Genomic DNA, 19,468 nt, shown 5'->3' on the forward strand with positions numbered 1-19,468 from the left:
CGCATCTCACCCCCCTGCAGCACCCCCGGCTCGGGCGGAGCGGGGTGGGGGGGTCCCCGCTGCCAGCCCCCCCCCCCCCGCCGCCCGTTGTCCCCATTAGACTCCCTCCCCCCCCCGGGATTTCCCCCTCCCCCAGCAGCCCCAGCCTCGGGGGGGCTCCCCCCGCCCCCCCCAGCCCCATTCTGTGTCTCCGAGCCTTTGATCGGCAGCGCGGGGGCGTTCAAAGCACCCCGACACCAGGCTGGGGGGGGGTGGGCACGGGGTCCCCATCCTGCAGGTGGCCCCCCCCAACCCCCAGACAGCCCCAATTCCCCCCCCCCCGGGACCCCCAAGTCGGGCTCGAGGCAGCACACAGCACCGAACAATTTCCAATCGTTTTATTTCAAGCCCCCGCTCTCTCCCTTCCCGCCCCCCCCAAACCAAAAAAAAAACAAAAAACCAGGGGTCAAAACGACGCTAAAAAGGAGTTACAAACACCGAGGGCAGCGCTCCCCCCACTGCCCGCTTACAAAACCTGGGAGCTTCACCCCAGCTTCCCCACGGGATGCCCAACATGCCTATGAACACAATATTTACAGACAGCCCCCAGTACAGCCAGGCTTCCCCCCCCCACCCCCAAAAATAACCAAACGCACCCAAAGTGCATTCGGCGTGTTATATCAAAAAACATTTCTTCTTCTGAAAGATTGGCCTGCAAGTCTGTTCTTTTTTTTTTTTTAACCATTTAGTAACTTTTTTTTTAATATAGTTTATGAAAATAAATTATACAGCAACTATTTTAATAAATTAAGCACACACACACAAAATAAAATAAAAATCAAAGAAAATTAAGCAAAGCTGCATTTCTACTGGAGGCGGTGCCCGGTCGGAGCCCCCCGGCCCTGCTGCTCGCTGCCCTTTGCTCCTGCCCCCGGCTCCATTTCCACCTGGAACCCCCCCCCCCAGCTTCCACCAGGGATTTATTTCCCAGGTAAAGGCTGGGGGTGGGCACCCGGCCCCCCAAGGGGCAGGCTCAGCCTTGGGCTCCGTGTAAATCCACGCAGGTGTGGGATGGTAACTGCACAGAATGAGGCCGAAGGCTGCAAGGTGCCTCCTTGGGGGGGCCTCCTGCCCCAAAGGGCTCCCCCCCAAAAGGCTCCTGGCTGAGGCTGCAGCCCTGAGCATCACCGAGCCTCCTGGGGGGGGGCACGGCCTCGCACTGCCCCCAGCTCACTGCCTCCCTGCACGTGCTCACACAGAAAACATTTCCATGAGAAAATCTCTGGGGTTTAAATTGGGATGGATATGTAAATATGTAAGGTGCCGCGTGTCCGGGGGGGGCAGGAGGAGGTTTCTGGGCACTCGGCCGCCTTCTGCTCCCACCCCAGCAGCACGGGGGGCACGAGGCTGCCCAGACAAACCACGCTGACCTCTTCCCCTTCCTTTGGCTGTGAAAGGAGATCGATGCTGAGCTGAGAACTGCCAGGCAAGCAGCGCCCTGGCACGAGGACAAGCAGAGCAGCACAGCGGGGCAGCCGGTCAGACCCAGGCAGCACCCAGCAGCTGCCCCAGGCTGTGCTGTGGGACCAGCAGCTGCCCCACACCCAGGGTGTTTTAGGGACAGGGGTGTCACAGAGCTCCTGATGGACACGGGGGCTCTCCCACCCTGCTGCCACTGCAGAGCGGTTTTGTGCGTTTTTGTCCCCATTGAGGGCACAGCCAGCCCCATGCCCCAGCCCAGTGCTGCTTCTCCCCCAGTATTGCCATTCCCCTTCCCAAACCCAGCTGTTATTGCACCAGCAATGCCATCTCCCCCCATATCAGACCAGAGATGGAACAAAAATGCTGCCACCACCACGCCTGGGAGACGCCAGCCTGTGCCGGGCTGCAGCAAGGGGACATTCACAGCTCCCCCAGGTCACAGCCAGGAGAACATCACCGGCCCCGTGCCATCGTGTCCTCATCTCCGGGGTCTCCTTTGGGGGGTGGAAGCTTTGCAGGAGTCCTTTGCATGGGGCGCACTCCTGCTTCGTGGGCACGGTGTAAGACACTTGAGGCGTCAGCCCAGCTGTGGCTGTGGGGAAGATTTTCTGTTCCAGCATTCGGATAAGTTGGAAGATCCAAACCCTCAGCCTGCGAGCAGGGCCGGGTGAGCTGATATTCGGGGCTCTGATGTTCAGGTTTCCCTTGCACAAGGCCACGGCTGCCTCCCCCCATTGGTGCTGTGCGTTGGTCGGAGCAGCTGCCCCTTCTGCAGGCTGATGGCTTGGAAGGAGCCGAGGGGCTACAAGGGGGGGGACGCAGCAAGGGCTGCAGGGGGACGAACGCCAGCACCTTGTGGGGCAGCCACCCCATCCTGATACCAGACGACAACGCAATCAGCAGTGGGTAGTGTCCAGTGAGGTATTTCTACAGATTTTGAAGATTATTGGTTTCATCTGGAAGCCAAATCTTGTAAAAACCTTTTTTTTTTTTTTTTATCCAAGACTGAAAGCGAGGCCAGAGGTGGTGGTTAAGAAAGGGAGAGCAGGATTAGTTAGCACCCTTCGCAGCAGCACTTGGCATAGGCAGACAATCAGGATTTTTCAAGGCTGCTTTAGGATCCACAGGACTGTGTCTAATTCAAGGACATAGATCATTCCGCGGGGCGAGAACAAAGTCCCAGCAGCTCCCGAACAACCGCATCCAGCTCACGGGGCACTGACCCCATCTGCAGACCCAGGCCACACACAGCATCGCGTTTTCAGGCCGGTTGTGGGACGGGGCGTTTCTTTCACCCCAGAACATGGGCTTGTTTCAACGCAGGAGAAAAGATCCTTTGAGAATCCTCAGCATCGCTTCGGGCAAGCTTTAAACTTCACTATGAAATGCAAACTCTTTGCAGCTGCTGCGATGGATGAAACAGCAGAGCAGGACCGAGAGGGACACGGGTGCTGCAGCCAGAGCTAAGCCCAGCAGCTCAGCAAGAGCTGCCGTCCCTCCCGGTGTCCTGGTCCTGAGCTGCTGTGGCTCCACGGACATCCCAGGAAGGGGAAGCAGCGAGCTCCAGAACCCTCAGCTGTTCCTTGCTCCGAGTCACCCCAGACTCAAGTCACTCCATGCCCCAGCAGCCACCGATGGGGATCCTCCACACCTCAGTAGAAAGCCACTTCATTCACAGCTTCTAGAGACAGCCAGCAGAGAGGCTCAAAGTGCACGTCCCGGGATCGCTCCGGCAAGTACCTTTGGTCCACAGGCTGCTGCCGAGGTCCCAGTGACAGCCCTGCCACCTTCCTTCCAGTCCTCGCAGCAGTTCAGTGAAATCTTCCAGTGTTTGCCGAGGGGAACGCAGCCTCCCCCGAGGGGCAGCCCTCGCTCCCCGCTGCAGCAGCGACCACGCCGTGTGGCAGAAGGCTCCGGGACATCCGAACGGCTCGTGGGCTTTTCCTTCCTCGGGCCCAGCTTTAAGGCCATCCTGCAAAGCCCAGCTGCCCGGGACGAGGCCTGGCCCTCTTCTCCAGATCCCAGGGAGCAGGGGAGCCGTGCCCCGTGCTCCCCTGAGGCTGCTCTGGGGAACTGCTGAGGTTCTGGCTCGGGCTGTCCCCAGCAGCTCTCCGGCTGCCTCCCCTCCGCAGAGCAGTCCCACCACGGTGCCCAGAGCAGGCGATCGTCCCAGAGAGTCCCCTTCTCTCTCCTCACCTCGAAGTTTCCAAGGGAGGGTAATAAAATTCAGCTGATCATAAGACAGTATTTCTCATGCTGAAAATAAACCGAAATTAAAAAAAAATAATAAAATAAAATGAAGACATCAAAAATAAAACTTTCCAAAGCTCGTACAGAGTGCCGCGACATTCTTTGTTCTGCCAGGAGTCCGCGAGCTGGGCTCAGCTGCCTCCGAGGCCCCCTCGCCCTCAGCCAGGAGCCGAGACCCTCGGTCCCCTTCTGCTGTGCTTCTTGGGAGTCTCGAACCCTCTTCTCTCGACGAAAGAGCTTGAGAGCAGAAGTCACACCGCAGAAGCAGGCTTCACCTTCACGGGCCTCGTCCCCACCACTGCCTGACTTGGGCTACTGGATGGCAACAACCAAATTCCTGGCGGGGGAGAGAGAGAGGAAAGGCATCAAGCAGCCTGCCCGATGTGGCCGAATCTGCCCCAGACCCCTGGGGTTTGGCTTCGCAGGCCTGTGAAGGCACAAAACAGGCACAAGCAAGCAGCAGAAGCCTTGCTCGTCTCCCCAGAAGGAAAAGAAGGCGGCTGGTGGGAGCAGACAGCCTCCTCAGGGAGGATTTTGCCTTTCCTTCGCAGTCAGAGGGAACGGCCTGATTGAGGCTGCACCCCGCGGGACCAGCAGCACGCACGTACCATCAGTGACAGCAACACGAGGGGCGCACCGGCCTCGCTACGTGGAGGATTCGGCCTCCTGCTTCTGTTTGGAGATGAGCTGGGCTTCCTTCAGCGACAGGTACACCTCCTCCTGGGGGTCGTAGTAGTAAAACTTGCGGATGTAGGAGATCAGGGGCCTGGGGAAGGCAGGGCAGGAGCTTCAGCCCCGAGCCACGGCCACGCCAGGCTCTGCAAAGGGGGGAGCAGAGCCTCTCCCCCAGCAGGAACTGGAGCCCGTGCTCCTGGCAGTGGCCGTAACACCTCACTCAGCTGCACCCCACAGGACATTCATCCTGCTGACCCGAGGCCAAAAGCACCAACTGCTCCCTCCCAGAGCCCCTGCTGCCGACACAGAGGTCTCCTGCCTGCCATGGCGAGCGGCAGATGAAGCCAAAGCAACTTCTCCCCAAAATCCTCGGGACTTACTTGGGCAGCGGCAGCTCGGGGATGTGGTCGATCCGGACCAGCTGCCGGATCCGAAAGCGGCAAAGGTGCTGAAGGGATTTGACGTTGCTGAACCTGGAGACTGGGTACAGGAGCTGGACAGGTGTCGGGGGGAGACCTTTGGGCAGAAAGCGATATTGGAGAAGAGTGTTGTGCCAGATACAAACCGTAACCGGTCCCCAAAGGAAGCGCTGGTCCCGGGGAGCCGCAGCTCTTTGTGAGGCTGCACCCAGGCAGCTCAGCCCTGGCCAAACACGGGTGATACCACGAGATATCTCCTGCCTCCCTCACCAGGCTGCTGCAGCTCCCTCCAGCTCTCCTCACAGGGCTCCTGCAGCCACTGGGGGTACAGCAGATCCAGGACACTGCCAACTCCTAACCTCCTCTGCCCCAGGACCAGTGGTGAGAAGAAAACCAAAGGGAAAGGCAGGCAGCGTGACCGGCACGTACGCTTTGCTCTGCACAGCCCTTTGGGGAGCTGTATCGAGGCACTAAAAGGCCGGGGATTTGGACAGCTCAAGCTGCGCAGGAGTTGCTCATTCTTGGGGTCACGAGGCTGGGCACAAAGGCAGAGGTGGGAGCAGCCCCGGCAGAGCCAGCTCCCCACGCAGGGAGCAGCCCGGCATGGCTGAAAAGGGGCTGCATCCAGCTGCCCCCCGCCCCACAGCCTCCTCCCCCCGAGTTAAGAGCAACAATCAAGCCCGCAGAACCGAGGGGTCAGCAGGAGCACCAGAAAGGATCTACGGGAGCCGGGCTCATTCACAGGGTAAGGTTTTTATCTGTCTTTACAGAAGGATTCAGAGCTAGTTACACTCTAACCCCCTCCTGCTGGCCTGTCTCTGAGGGCAACGGAGTGAAAGGAGAAAAGGGAAAGCTCTTCACACTAAGATGGGCTCAGAACTGCTCCAGGCAGCTCAGGAAGCTGTGAGCCAGCTTTTGAGAAAGCAAAGAACAGGAATCAATTGAAGGCCGGGTTCCCCCCCCCCCCCCTCCTTATTCTACCAAAAAGGAATCAGCCTCCGGGAGCGCAGCCAGCAGCTACAGGGCCGCAGCACGAGCTCTGCACGCTGTGCTGGCCGCGTGCCCCAGCGCCAGGAGCCAGGCGCTCGCTGGAAACATCCCCCTCCTCCGGGAGGCTGTTAGCACTTCAGCAGGAGCACAGCACGAACGAGCACGCCGGGGAGCTGCGGATCCTAAATATTCTCCCACTAAAGAGCAGGCATCGAGGCAAAGCAGCCCCGAGCAGCACCCAGGACCGCGGCCGCACGCGGACGGAGGGGTGCAGGAGCAGGAGTGGGGCTGGCACCAGGCGGTGAGGGACCCCCCGGTGGCAAGGGACCCCCCCATCAGGTGCACAGTGCTGCTCAGGGGGCTCCCTTTCCTCTTTGAAAGATATTTTCTAGAGCAAATCCTTTCTACGAAGGCATTTGCCTGTAGAGCTGGCGAGTCCACAAAGCTCTGTTCTCAAGGGAAACAGGGCTTCGGATTGGGAAGGTGAAGTGGTTTTGTATTTTTAAGTTGAAAGAATCCCTTGGAGGCAGGATGCACGGCAGTAGCTTCGCAGCCTTCTCCCCGAAAGCACGGCCACGTTACAGATCGGGTTTCCAGCTATCGGCCATCTCTGCAGCAGGGGGCAACACTGAACAGGTCTGGGCCACGACTCCGGCTCTGCTCCGATCCCGAGGGCGAGCCAGAGCCATTCTGAAGCCAGGAACATCCCATCCTGTCCATCCCCACCTGCCCAGAGCCTCCCTGCACCATGCCCCCAGCAGAGCCTTGGCCATCTTCTCGGTCCTGCCCCTCTGCTTCACCGCAGCCGCGTTCCCCTTCCTGCTCTGCTGCTCTGCTCAAGCATCACCTCCCACCCTCCCTCCAGCTCCTGCTCCCTCCCAAGCAAGGGGCGTATTTGTTCACTTGGCAGACTCTCCCCTTTCTTTCACGCTGGATTTTCAGCTAGCTTTCTGACACGCAATGACAGCTGAGTCAAAACCAGAAAAAAAAAATTGATAAAGACGCTGACCCAGTTGCCAGCCTGGCTCTCACAGGAGGCAGATGTGAGCCCATTCAGGCCCAGGCTTTGCTGGATGGCAGAACAAGCACTCTGCAATCCCAGCATCACGCAATCAAACGTGCTCCAACAAAGCTTCCCAACACTCCCCCGTGCTTGCGAGCACCTGCCTGTGGATGTGCCCTGGCACCACGGTCCCCCCGGGGACTCTGAACCTACAGCATCCATCACTTGAGGCTCCCATTTAGCTCCTCTTGGAAGTGCTCCCACACACCCCAGTTAATGCCTCTCCTCTCGGCAGCCCCAGGTGGGTCTCAGCAAAGGGAGAACTGGGAAGCTGCAAAGCACGGGGAGGGTTCTCAGCAAAGCAGCCCCAAGACTGGGGGAGGGAAGGCAGCTGGGCTTTAGTAGCCAAGTAGCTGGCAGAGGGAGCAGCTTTTTTTTGTAATAGCCAAGCAGCTGAGGGATGGAGTAGACAAAAGCTGAACCAAGCTGTCTCTAGCACATGCCAGCAGCTAACCACAGAGCAAGAGTCATCCCCAGACCCAGCAGGACACTCACCTGGGACCCTGGATCGCAGGAAGTAAAGAAACTTCCCGTTTTTGGAGTGCATGATCGCTCTCTTTATGAACTCCACCACAGACTGGCAGCGGTCTTCGAACTTGGGATGGCACCACAGGCTGAAGGTCCCTTCCAAGAGAACAGAAGGGTTTCACGTTACAGGAGCACCGGTGGCAGGAAGAGGTACTTACTGGTGGGACTGGTGTTTTAAAGGGCAGGTGACAGCCCCTAAGAGCTGCAGCCCGGCTGGCACCGCCACCTGACGCAGGAGGCACTGCTGATCCAGGTCAGCACCTGCTAAACATTCAGGCAGCAGCAATCTCTGATCTGAATCAGCCCTTACAAGTGGCAAGTAGATGCAAAGGACAATCACTGGGGGGTTATTGCACAAACACCAGCCTCCCCGCCTGCCTACTCAGCTCTCAAAAAAAAAAAAAAAAAAAAAAAAAAAAAAAAAAAAAGAATTATGTTTTCTTCCTCTCAAGTATCTGAAACCTGAAGGTCAAGCATTTATCTCTTTACCATTCCCTCAGCCCCACCATTTGTCATCTTCATGGTTTATCAGAGCTCTGCACGCTGCTGCAGCACATTCAGCACGAGGCAGCCAGCCCAGGGCGAGCACAGAGTCATGGACACAGACAGAAGCACTGGACCCAGGAATGAAGTTCTTGATGCAGTGCCACGGCTGGAAACGCTGCTCCGGGGACGGTGGCAGCACCAGCCTTCACCACGTGCAGCAAGAAATGCAGTTTGAGGGAAAGGAGGGAAGGACACCTGGCTAAGGGAGCTCTGAGAACAAGCACCCCAGCCCCAAAGCAAGAAACTGGACCAGCAGCAGTTCGATCCGAAGCTCAGTTATGAGCAAGCATCCTCTGTGCAGCCGACCTCACATCTCCCCCGGCTGGAAGTGCTGCTTACAGGTTCCCCAAGGACAGGGTGATGAAAGTCAGCCCTCCTTACGCAATGGTCAGGGCAACCAGCTCCAGACAGGCTACAATTAACGCCGGGGCACCTTCCCACCAGAGGGGCTCAAGACCAGAACCTCTGCTGGGTCGATCAGCTCTAGCAGTGCTCACGGAGGGGGATGACACAGTGACATCCCCAGAGCGAGGGCAAAAAGGGGGAACGGGGGAGCTTTGCCCCGAAAGGTCACAAACCCCTGTTTGCTCCAGCAGATGCCTGGGAAGCCGCAGAACCCATCATTTGGCAGCACACCTAATGACAGTGCTCTGCAGGCAGCTGTTATTACGGCCTGCCCACTGGGTACAGGGCAGGTCCAGAGCCCTGACGATGCCTTCCCCCCCCTGCACTGAGCCTTCTCAGGCTTTTTTGCTCGGCCCGAGGGCAGCTGCCTGCACTGGGGTTCGATACGGAAAACCACATCTGAAGATGAGCAGAAAAAGCATGTGGGCGAGGTGAGACAGACCCCATGCACGACAGCACATGGCAGGAAGAAAGGGCGCAAACACCACAAGGTTCTCAGAACAAACGCCCACAGCAGCAGAGCTGAAACTTTCGCCTTGCTCAGAGGGCAGCTGGCACCGCTGCCGAGCGTCCCCCCGCAGAACAAAGCAAGGTGCCAAGCTGTGGGGTCAGATTGCCTCTCATCTCACAGGGAAACCAGCTCAGTTTGGGGAATCGGACAGCTGGGAAGGATGGGCCCTGCTACATCACATCTTCCTGATGGGGGATCTCAGATCTCCCCATCACCATTCCCTTCAAGCTCACTTTGGAAAAGAGGTGTGGGGAACTCCTCTACTCCCCAATTTTTCATCGCTTTAAGGAAACTTGTGCCCAAGGCACAGACAGCAGGGTTAAATGCAGGACACAGCGTGAGGACACGTTGCTGCTGCTCCCTCTTTTCTGCTGCATCAATGCTTTGAGCAGAGATTTGGGACCTTGAGACCAGGCTGCCCACAGCCACGGCCCCCCCCAGCGCTCCCCGGGGCCCTTACCTCTGTAGTGCTCCATCCGGGTGTGGTGGGTGATGCCCTGCGACCGAAAGCTGAGGCTCAGGATGTAACGGGGATCAGAGCTGTCTCGGACCAGGAAGGACCCATCCGGCTTCCCTTTCAGCTTCATCTCCGCATCCTCCCAGTTCATGGGCCCCCAGTACCACCCGCACTGCGGAAGCGAGACACGGAACATCAGCAGACTACGAGCAAGGAGGACTGCATCACCACCTGAAAACTGCACTATTTGCTATCGTTAGTTCACTTTTAATGCCAAAATTTAAGTTTCTGGTTCCGTTCAGCAGGAAAATGGGTGGTTAGGACTCGGTGCTTTCTCATCCAGGAGCGACATCACATCCAGCACCCAGAAGTAGTGCAAGAACAGATGTGGCCGTGACAGCTCTTCCACACATGACTGATGCTGCCCTAGACTCAAAGACCTCACTGGGAAAAAGGCAGGTGGTGTTTTCTGGCCCTGCCTTAAACTTCTGTTCCTGGCCAGCCCCCAAAACCACAGCCTAGACCCGCAGCCTCCCCCTCCCGAGGTGCCGTGCTGCCAGCACCCCCCACCAGGACGTTACCTTCTCCAGCTCCCGCAAGCTGGCTGCGAAGCTGCTCGAGTCCGGCCGGTACAGGGGGCACTGGAGGTGCGGGGCGGGCTGGCTGGGCGCCGTCTCCATGGGCCGGAGGGGCACGATCCGGGGGAAGGCGTCTGCAGAGGGAGAAACGGCCCGGGACACGGTCACCCCTCGGGAGCTGACCCCAAAACCGAGCCGCCCCGTCCCCCGGCACGCCCGGCTCCAGAGGGCAGGGCAGGAGCTGAGGAGGCAGGACTGATGGACAGGAGGACAGCGTCCTCGTGAAGGACACGGCAGCAGTCACCACCTGGCTCTTCCAAGGTGACTCACTCGGAGCCCTCACCTATTTCCTTCAGCCAGCTTGGAGGGAAGCTGGGGGAAGTGCCAGGTGGCACCAGCTGGAAGGAATTAACCCATCCCAACACCTCAGCTCATAACAAGGGGGCAATTAAAGCCCCGTGGGTCCTGAAGGGCAGGAAACTGAAAACCAAAGGGGAGTTGCGTAAGGAACATCCTCACGTGCTGTTTAGAGCCTGGGCTCCTGAGCTAAGCCCTGCTCCTACAGCTGCTGCCTGACACTGCTGGCACCAAAGCACAGGGACCCGTCCACAGCCAGGGGCTGTGCTTCTGCTGAGCCCAAGAAGAAGCAGAGAAAATGGGAGATGCTGAACTGAGAATAAAGCTGGCGCAATTACAAGCTTCAGGAAAACAACCAGGGGGCAACAAAAGAGCCACAGCACACAGAAAACAAAGGACCAAGGCCAGGAAAGCAGAGCCTGGACACAATGGCACACCATCGGTAGCACTGCGTGTCCCTGAGCAGGCAGAGGAGGCAGCACCGCTGCTGTTAGAGTCTGAAGTGCAGCCTTAAAGTTTACCAAGGAGAGCTGCAAAGTCCAAATCCCTGGAGAACCAAAGCCTTGCTGCTAAAGCTAAGCTGACCTGGGGCATGGGGTGGAGGAGGCGGAGGCAGAGGGAAAGACTGCAGGGAAGACCCCATCGGACCCACTAGGACAGATGTAGGCAGCGTCCCACTGATATCATCTAGGAGAGAACAGAGGCAAGAGACATTCAGAAAACAGAAAGCGAGCGAGCCCTGCACTGCTGAGCAAACCAGCACCGAGCGCGGCCTGGAGCAGAAGATGGAGCTGTTCTCAGTGCTCCGCCAGCTCCTGAGAGCAGGGCACTGCCGTGGTGCCAAAGCAACCCATCCTCAGCATGCTCAGAGGTTTGTGCACACACACCTGGAGAGAAGGAGTTATTTCCCCAGCCCAGCTCCCTCCAGGCACGCAGCGTGCAGCACAGGACAGGCGTTTACAGGTGGCTCTGCAGGCACAACGCTGCCCTAGCACGCGGGATGTGCATTCGGGTGCTGCTCACCTCACCGAGGCTGACTGGTGCTAAGCTCTGAGGAGCCTCCTCCACAGAGCAGCTCCTGGTACCGTCCTCCCCAAAGCCTCCCTTCCACAGAGGCAGGGGAGGGAACCAGCCTGGGCAGGCGATGGGAGGGAGGAAGGAAAGGAAGGAAGGGAGGGAGGGAGGGATGTTTTCGTGGGCAGGAGACACTGCGACATCAGCACCTCACGTCCCACCTCGCACGGCTCCGCCACAACCCTCCCCTCCTGCCCCATCTCCAAGAAACACCGGCACCAGCAGCAGCAGCAAGAAATCCTGCTGGGGCACGGGGAGCAGCACAGGCAGACAGACAGCTCCCATGCTCCTGGACAGACACACGGACGGGCTCTCGAGAGGCACGGGGCCGTACCTAGCAGGCTGAGGCTTCGTCGTGGAGGAGGCGGCGGAGTTGGAGGGTGAGGGGAGGTCAGTCCTCGCTGGGAGATGTCCACATCCACTAGTGACACCGTTTCACCTGCAGGTTAGAGCAAGACTGTTAGTGCTGCACCTCCTGGGCACGTGGGGGGAGAGGGGAAGGGGCTGGGACCCTGCCCACAAGGAGTAAGGGAGAGACAGACACAGATCCAGGTGCAGCAGGCGATGGGGAAGCACCGAGCTCTTGCAGCGCTCGTCACCGACGTACAGGGCTGGCACTTGGTGTAATTCTTGGGAAATGGATCGACAGCCCTACCCTGCTGGCACGCAGCTCTGAGATAACGCTCCTGTTAATTCCAGTTGGAATTAATTCACTTCTGGGAAAAGGATGACACAAACCGAGATGTCCAGCGTAAACCAACAAAGCCTAAAATTAATCTAAATCCATGGGAGAAAAACGAAGCCATGAAATCAAGGTTAAACCATCAGCATCAAACACAGAAACAGAAGGAAACCAGCTAACCCCTGAGGAGAGGACTGAGCAGGGTCAGCACTGCCGAGGAACTTTCCAAAACACCAAAATCGAACCCAGCTGTCTCGAACCAACACCAGAGCACCACACACACCTGAGCCACGGTCCCAGGGACTGTCAGACTTCGACTCCTGGGGACAGAGCCCCAAATCTGCTCCAGATGGAAACCCTTCCCCGGCCTCTCGGTCAGCACCTCCAGGTATTTGTCGCACAGGACAGCACTGACTCAGCTTCCCCCTGCCTGTGGAAGGCCTATCTGCTAATGAGCAGCGTTACGAGGGGTATTTAGGCCTGGTTATTATCCACGGCACCTTCTCCCTGGGGGAGCGATGGGTGTGGGTGCACACGCACGCATGCAGCCACCCTTTCATTTCCACGCCCTACCAATAAAGCGGCCACGTAGGCTGGGCGCCTCGCCTCGCACAAACAGAGTGTGACGAGACCAAGGGGGGCTGCAGCAGCCCAGCTTCCAAACCCTTCCCAGAGCAGCAGCGATGGCAGCCACGTGCCCCTGCAGCCCAGCACACCTGAGAAAAGGTCACTGAAGGCAGGGACGGCTTCCCCAAGGACCTCTGCGAGCCCTGGCTCAGCCCTCGTGCTGACCTGGAAGCAAGTCACCAGGAAACCCAAGCAAGCTGGGCCTGGCCTTTGAGTCTTTTTGCAGCCCCAGCCTCAGAAATCCTCAACACGCAGACCTCAGCTGGGTAAGGCCGAAGTCACCAACAAAAGAAAGCGATGACAGAGCAGACACATTCGCTCTGGGGATGCTGGCACGGCCCTCTGCAAAGGAACAGCTCCTGGAGGACACCGCCACCACTCCACCGGCTTGCAAAAAACTGACACGAGCCATTTTAAGAACATTTAATAGGATAAGCTAGCAATTAAGGCAGCCTCCCAGATTTAGAGCAGGAACTTGCCCACTCCACACTCTCCCCTCTGTTAAATTTTCTTTTGCAGCCGAGGCGCTCAGCTCGCACGGCCACGGAGCGCCGTCAGCAGGAGGCACAAGAGCCGCAGATCCCTGCCCGCAGCTTCCCCTAGCGACAGCTGACGGTGCTGGGAGCAGCTTCTGCTTCCACCAGCCTCGATTTGCTGAATAAACACGTGTGGCACACACAGAACCAGTCACATCTCGCAGGGAGCAGCCTCCCCATGCTATCCTGCTACCAGGACACTGGCTGAGGTGGTATGAGAATGGGGAAGAGAACGGGCACCGGCACAGCCCCATCGCCCCTGGACGACTCCATCCCTGCAGGGCTGAAGGAGCCACGAGAACCTGCAAGCCCTGAGCCCTGCAACAAGCCCCTCGACACGTGTTCACTTTGTTCCCGAGCTCTGCAGCACCTCCTTCATGCCCCCAGCCCTGCTCTCCGTGGGTTTTAAGGCACCCACGGAGGACCCGAGCCCCGCAGCTGGGGAGCTCTCACTGAGAAAGCCCCAGGCACATGACCGTGAGCAGAAGGCTCTCGGTATCAGCCGCCAGCAGAGCAGGACTTCCCCCTCGTGCCATTTATAAAGCAGCCAGCTTCCCCCAGCAGAAAGAGGAAGGCCAGAGACCAGCAGGAAGCGGGCAGAGAACGGCAGCTGCGCGGGGAGCTGCTGCCCCACCGGGCGGTTTCAGCCCCGCAGCTGCCGGCTCCCCTCGGACCACAGGAGGGGAGCACGGGCACAGCCCCTGCCCCGCAGGGAGCTCCCAAACCACCGCTGTAAAACGCCCCCGTGGAGGAAGGAGCCTCGCCTCCGGCACAGCTCAGACCCACGTCTCCAAGGGAGAAACTGCAAAGTGCTGATGTGAAACATCCCCGACCTCTGCAGCTCCTCCTGGGTCGGGTTCGAGGCCATGCAGGACGCAGGGGCTGCCCCCAGGGTCACGGCTTAGGAGGGGAGGAGAGGGGCAGGCAGACCCAACCGTACACGCCTCGAATCCTTACCTGTGAAGAGGGGGCTGAAAACAACCGGGGAAAAGGCACTTTGAGTTCTTGTCAGTCTGTGTTTCCTGTGGGAAATAAGAAAAAAAAAAAAACACATCGTGAATAGGGATGGGGAGGCTCGGTGCATCCCAAAAAAAAACACCGTTTGATCCCCCAGACTGGGAGAGCCTTCCCCAGGATTTACAGGGGTTCGAGGCAGCCCAACGCTGCCTGCTCGCTCGGCTCCTGGAGCAGCGCGCTGGCTTAAGTAGGACAGACAACCAGTAAAGCTAGGTCTCCATCCTGCCACTAAGCAAATCTCTTAACTAGGTAATTAATAAAGCCTTTGGAAAGAAAAACCCCGAGCAAGTATCGTAAGCGGAGCCAAGCGGCTGTTTCACAACAGGCACCTCGCCGTGCCTCTGGACCCGGCATTGCCAAACCTCTCAGACAAACAGGTCGGGGCCCTGCGCAATCCCGGGCTGTGCCCACGGCCGGCACACCGAATGCCCTCGCGTGGTGTCTGCAGGATGCCACCTCCCCAAAACCTGCCGGGAGGCGGCGGAGAGCCGGGAAGCTGAGCCTGGAGCATCAAAGGGGATGGGAACGGCTGAGAAGGCCGACGGGCATCCGAGAACAGCCGCAATTCCTCCGGAGCTTCCTTCCCAAAACAGAGATTTTATAGCGAGGATGGAGCTACCCCTGTGCTGTCCCCACGCAGGGGACCAGCCCTTGCAGCACCAAAGGGCTTTGTACAGACCTAGGCAGAGGGAATGCACGGCCTCACAGCTCGGGCGAGCAGGGGAACACGGCCTCACCACCAAAAGCGAGACAGGAGCTGTCCAACCTCCGCTATTTCGACCCAAAAACCCTGCTCAGTGACCACTCCGAGACCATCCCCATCCCCTTCAACATCGTCCCAGCTCCGCTCTCATCACGGCCTCCCGAGCAGGCTGGGCACAGCTTTGGGGAAAACCAGCCCTGAGCAAGGGCTCGCAGTGCTCGGAAGGATTGCTCCATGGGTGGGTGCGCCCCAGCCCTTCACAGGGCACCCCGAGTGCTTCTCCCCATGGCTGAGCTCCAGCAACATCTCCAGGTCACTCAGCTGTGAGCAAACAACCAACGCTGCAGGACTGCCACGAGAAGAGCTGAGAGAACTCAGCACCTCGATAACAAAACCCCACTGAAGCGCCTGGACGCGTTTCCATGCCAAGCCTCTCGCACCTACTCGAGGGCTGGTTTTTTGCCCTCAAAGGAGAGCAATTCACCACTCACCAGCCAGACACAAAGCCACGCTGCGGGCCAGCAGCAGCTAACCCTGTAATACAGCAGCTGCTCTGCTCCCACGTCCTAAAGCAGAGGGGAAGGAGCAGTGCCAACACCCCGCCATTACCAAAAAAGCCACGTTTCAGGCCAACATCTTCCGACCAGCAACAAATTTCTGCGATCTCTTGTTTCTAGCAAGCTCCCGTCTGCAGCAGGGTGAGAGCAAGAAGCAATCCGTGTGGGCTGAACGCTCCACGGACACTGCACAGGTCCACGGGGCCGGGAGCGCCTCGAGCTGCAGCAGACGGGGATTTCGGGGTCACCCACCGGGCCCCCACGAGCCCAGGCTGTGGTGGGGATCACGCTGACATGGAGTGGCTGCAGGCAGCCTTTTAGCACGTCCCAGGTCTCGCCCACCAGCTGGCTACACACTATTTGAGGCAGATTATATGGAGATATGTTAAAAGAACAAAGTCAGGCCATTGATACTCCACCTTCTGCAGCTCGGGGCTGCCCGCCCTGACCCCTGAACCCCTGCAACCCTGCCCTGTCCCCTACCCCCCCAATTACCTCTGCGGTACAAATTGCCTCAAGAAGAGCATTTTCACGGATGCAGCCTTGAACTCCGTACACCCTGGGAGTTCCTCACGTTCCACGTTTCATTTCCAAGCCTCTCGCACCTCAGAGCCCAGCCGGGGCTGGTTTGCTTTGAGTCGTGTGTGCAGGAGGGAGGCAGAGCTGCTTGGTGCTGCCTCGAGGTGTTACGGGATGCAGCTCCACGCACCGGGAGCTGGCTCCGTGATGTCCAGGCACGGCAAGAATAAACCCACTGCAGGCCAAGAGCACCGTTCGCCAGCAGCACCCGGGGGGAGCCGCACGCCAGGAGCAGGCGCTCAGCGGCACGGACGGCTCCTGGCTGACCTCGTTCCCGTTAACGGGCAGGGGACGGCCAACACCGAGCACCACCTCCAGGGCCCACCAGCACCCCACAGAACACAAAGCATCGCTCACATAACCCGGGGCTCTTCAGCACAAGGGGGCTCCCAGAGCTGGAGGCAGCGGAGAAGTCCCCGAACCACAACAGCTGCATCAGGCACCTTGAACTAACCTCTGTTAAAATCCTAATTAGCACAGCAGTTCCACGACGCTGGAGCGTGAGAAGTCAGCACTTCCCCCAGCAGTGACCATGAAACTCCCCGGCAAAAGGGAAAGCCCAGGCAGCGCCACGCTTCTCTCCTTGCTCTGAGAGGAGACGCAACCAGCAGCCTGCCACCGCCCGAGCCCGGCGCGGGGAAGTCCTGCGGACTCCTCGCTCTTGTCACCAAGAAGAGTGAGGAGTGACAAAACCACAAGCGCCTTAGCAAAACACTGTCACTACAGGCAAGCTGGCACGCTGCTGGTGGAGGCACGTTGGGTTGGTCGTGGGAAACAAAGTCGTGTACACAACTACAGCACCCTGCCACGAGGCAGGAGGTCACACTCGGATGCTCCGAGCAGCTGCGGGCCAGGGGCTGCTGCAGTTGGGGCTGTCCCACCTCGGAAGCCACCTCCCCTGCTGCAATGGGGGAAATTTCAGCAATTTCATGGCCAAAGCACCCGGTGAGCACAGACCAGAGCTCGGGGCCCGGCCTGGCAGGGGGCTTCGTGCCCATCCCGGAGGGATGCTGCCCTGGGAGCCCCACAGCACTCCAGGGCCATCCAGTTTTTTAATGCTGCTTCCAGGCCGGCCAGAAGCAGGCAGCCAGGCCCCAGCAGGGTTCTCCCTGCCTCCTGCGAGGAGTTTGAGGCCCTCGGAGGTGCAGCAGGCTCTGCAGCACAGCCGGGGCTGGCACAGCACCAGGGCACCTCGCCCTCTCCTGTTGGCATCGAGCAGCTCACGGCCTCTGCAGAAACGCTCCCCTTCGTGCCACCAGGCTGGAACTGGGAGCACACCACAGCCAGGCTCACACAGCAGCGTCAACAACTCAGACCAACGTGATCCAGGACCGACACTGACCCCAGGCACAGCGGGACCGAGCCACGTGCCCTCAGCACCTCGAGACACTGGGGGCAGCTGCTAAAAGCAGCCACGGGATGGAGATGCTGCTGCAGACGGTGCTGGCGGTGCCAGGCAGCGGCTCAGTGCCCTGTGCAGGGCCAGCTGCTGCCGGAGCCCACGAGCCCAGTGGCTCCGCCGCATGAAGCCGTGCCCTCCCGTGCCAGCCTCTCGGGGGAACGGGAGCCACCGGCAAAGGGCAGCTTTCAAACCCCACGCTGGATCAACGCTGCAGCCTCTGAGCCGTGCAGCTGGAGGAGAAGCTGCAGGAAAGTCGAGCAAGAGGCTGATATAAAACCCCACAGTGCGGCCAGCCCCACGCAGGGGTGTCAGGATCAGGCCCCCCAGCACCTCCTCGGGTCCCACCCTGCACAGCACCAAGGCCGGAGCCCAAATGCCGGGCTCGTGACCCTCAGGAACCCAGCAGGGAACAGGGGCTGGCACCGGGAGCCCCCGGGTCGTGGCTCAGCATCCCCAGAGGCTGCTCTCAGGGTGCATTTACCGGGGGTGGAGGCCCCCAGGCCGGGCCCCCCACACCAGCACCCCCCTCACCAGTCTGCCCAGTGCTGCTCCCCCAGCCCAAAGCACCCCGCGCCCCCCGGGAGACCCCCCCCGACCTCCCCATCGCTCCCCCCGGTGGCAGACCGAGGGAGGCCGCTTCCCGGTGTCCCCCCCGTCCCATCCCGTCCCATCCCAACCCATCCCGTCCCGTCCCGTACCTGCCCGCCTCCTGCTCGCGGCCGCGGGCCCCGCACACATCGGTCAGGCTCCCGGCCGAGGCGGGCAGGTCCCCGGCTCGGCGGCTCCCGGTGGCAGCGGCGGCGGCGGCGTCCCCGGCGGCCGAGCCTCCGCTGCAGCTCTTGGTGCGGAAGAGGCGGCGGAGGCGGACCCGCAGCGAGCCCTTCCTGCAGCCTGCCCCGGGCGGCGGCGGCGCGGGGCCGGGACCGGCACCGGCACCGGGACCGAGGCTGGCACCGGGTCCGGTCCCGCTCCTCCCGTTGGCGCGGGCGGCTCCGCGCGGCGCCTCCTGCCCGTCGGGGCTCCCCGCCTCCTCCTCGGAGCCGCTGCCGGCCTCGTCGGGCTCCAGCGCCTCGAGCACCAGCAGCGCATCGCTCGTCTCCTCGGCGGCGGGGCCGGCGGGCGGCGGCGGCCCGAGGCACGGGCACCCCCCGGGACCCTTGGGGCCCAGCCCCGGCGGCCGCAGCCCCAGCGCCGCCAGCTGCAGCTCCAGCCCCCCCGGCGGCCCCCAGCGCCCCGCGGCCGCCGCCGCCGCCGCTTTGGGCTCCAGGGCGCAGCGGTGCCGCGGGCACAGCAGCTCGGTGCCGCCCGCCGCCGGGCCCTCTCCGCCGCCGCCGCCGCCGCCCGCCGCGGGGCCGCCGTCCTCCGGTTCGCCGGGCCGCCCCTCGGCCGCGTTGCGGAACACCATCAGCTGCGGCGGCGGACGGGGTCCCCGCAGCGCCCCGCCGCCCGGCAGCGCCGCCGCGGCGGGGAGGGGAATGGGCAGCGGCAGCCGCCCCCCGCCGGGGCCCGTCGGCCCCGCGCCCGCCCCGCCGGTAACGACGGCGCTGCCGCCGCCGCCCGCCGCCACCGCGCCCGCCTCCGGTGCGGCCCCATAGCCCAGCAGGCGGCTGAGCACCCGGTACGAGGCCGCGGCCGCCGCCGCCGCCTCCCCGTCCCGCAGCTCGGCGCGCTGCATCGCTACGGCCGCCGCATGGCCCGGCCCGCAGCGGGAGCCCCCCCCCGCTGCCGCCGCCGCCGCCCCTCCCTCCGCCGCGGCGACGGCCGCCGCCGCCCCGCCCCCGCACTTCCGCCGCCGGCCACGCCCCCTCCCCTCCGCCGCACGAGGCCACGCCTCCCTGCCCTCCGAAGCCACGCCCGTCGCGGTGAGGCCACGCCCCCTCGCGCCCCCGGCACGTGCAGGCGCGGCGGGAGATGGGGGGGAGGCGGGAGCGGGACGGAACGGGAGGGGGGCACCGGGATGCACCGGGATGCACCGGGATGCACCGGGATGCACCGGGTGCACGGCAATGCACGGCAATGCACGGCAATGCATGGCTCTGCATGGCTCTGTG

General features: G+C 61.0%; 1 protein-coding gene across 2 annotated transcripts; it reads right to left on the minus strand.

Annotated features, from left to right (window-relative positions):
* Nucleotides 1-360: 360 nt before the first annotated feature.
* Nucleotides 361-19,124, minus strand: SOCS7 (suppressor of cytokine signaling 7). Of its 2 annotated transcripts, XM_084496548.1 has the most exons (10): nucleotides 18,116-19,124; nucleotides 14,117-14,181; nucleotides 11,649-11,753; nucleotides 10,826-10,927; nucleotides 9,887-10,017; nucleotides 9,309-9,477; nucleotides 7,354-7,482; nucleotides 4,767-4,902; nucleotides 4,320-4,477; nucleotides 361-4,048 (listed from the first exon to the last, which is right to left on the minus strand). In XM_084496548.1, the coding sequence occupies exons 1-9, from the start codon at nucleotides 19,090-19,092 to the stop codon at nucleotides 4,357-4,359; spliced, it is 1,935 nt and encodes a 644-aa protein (XP_084352674.1). In that variant the 5' UTR covers nucleotides 19,093-19,124; the 3' UTR covers nucleotides 361-4,048; nucleotides 4,320-4,356. The 2 variants fall into 2 exon arrangements, with proteins under 2 accessions (XP_084352674.1, XP_084352675.1); XM_084496549.1 differs by lacking the exon at nucleotides 10,826-10,927.
* Between the last annotated feature and the right edge of the window lie 344 nt (nucleotides 19,125-19,468).

This window comes from Aythya ferina, assembly GCF_964211825.1.
Source record: "Aythya ferina genome assembly, chromosome: 23".
NCBI lineage: Eukaryota > Metazoa > Chordata > Aves > Anseriformes > Anatidae > Aythya > Aythya ferina.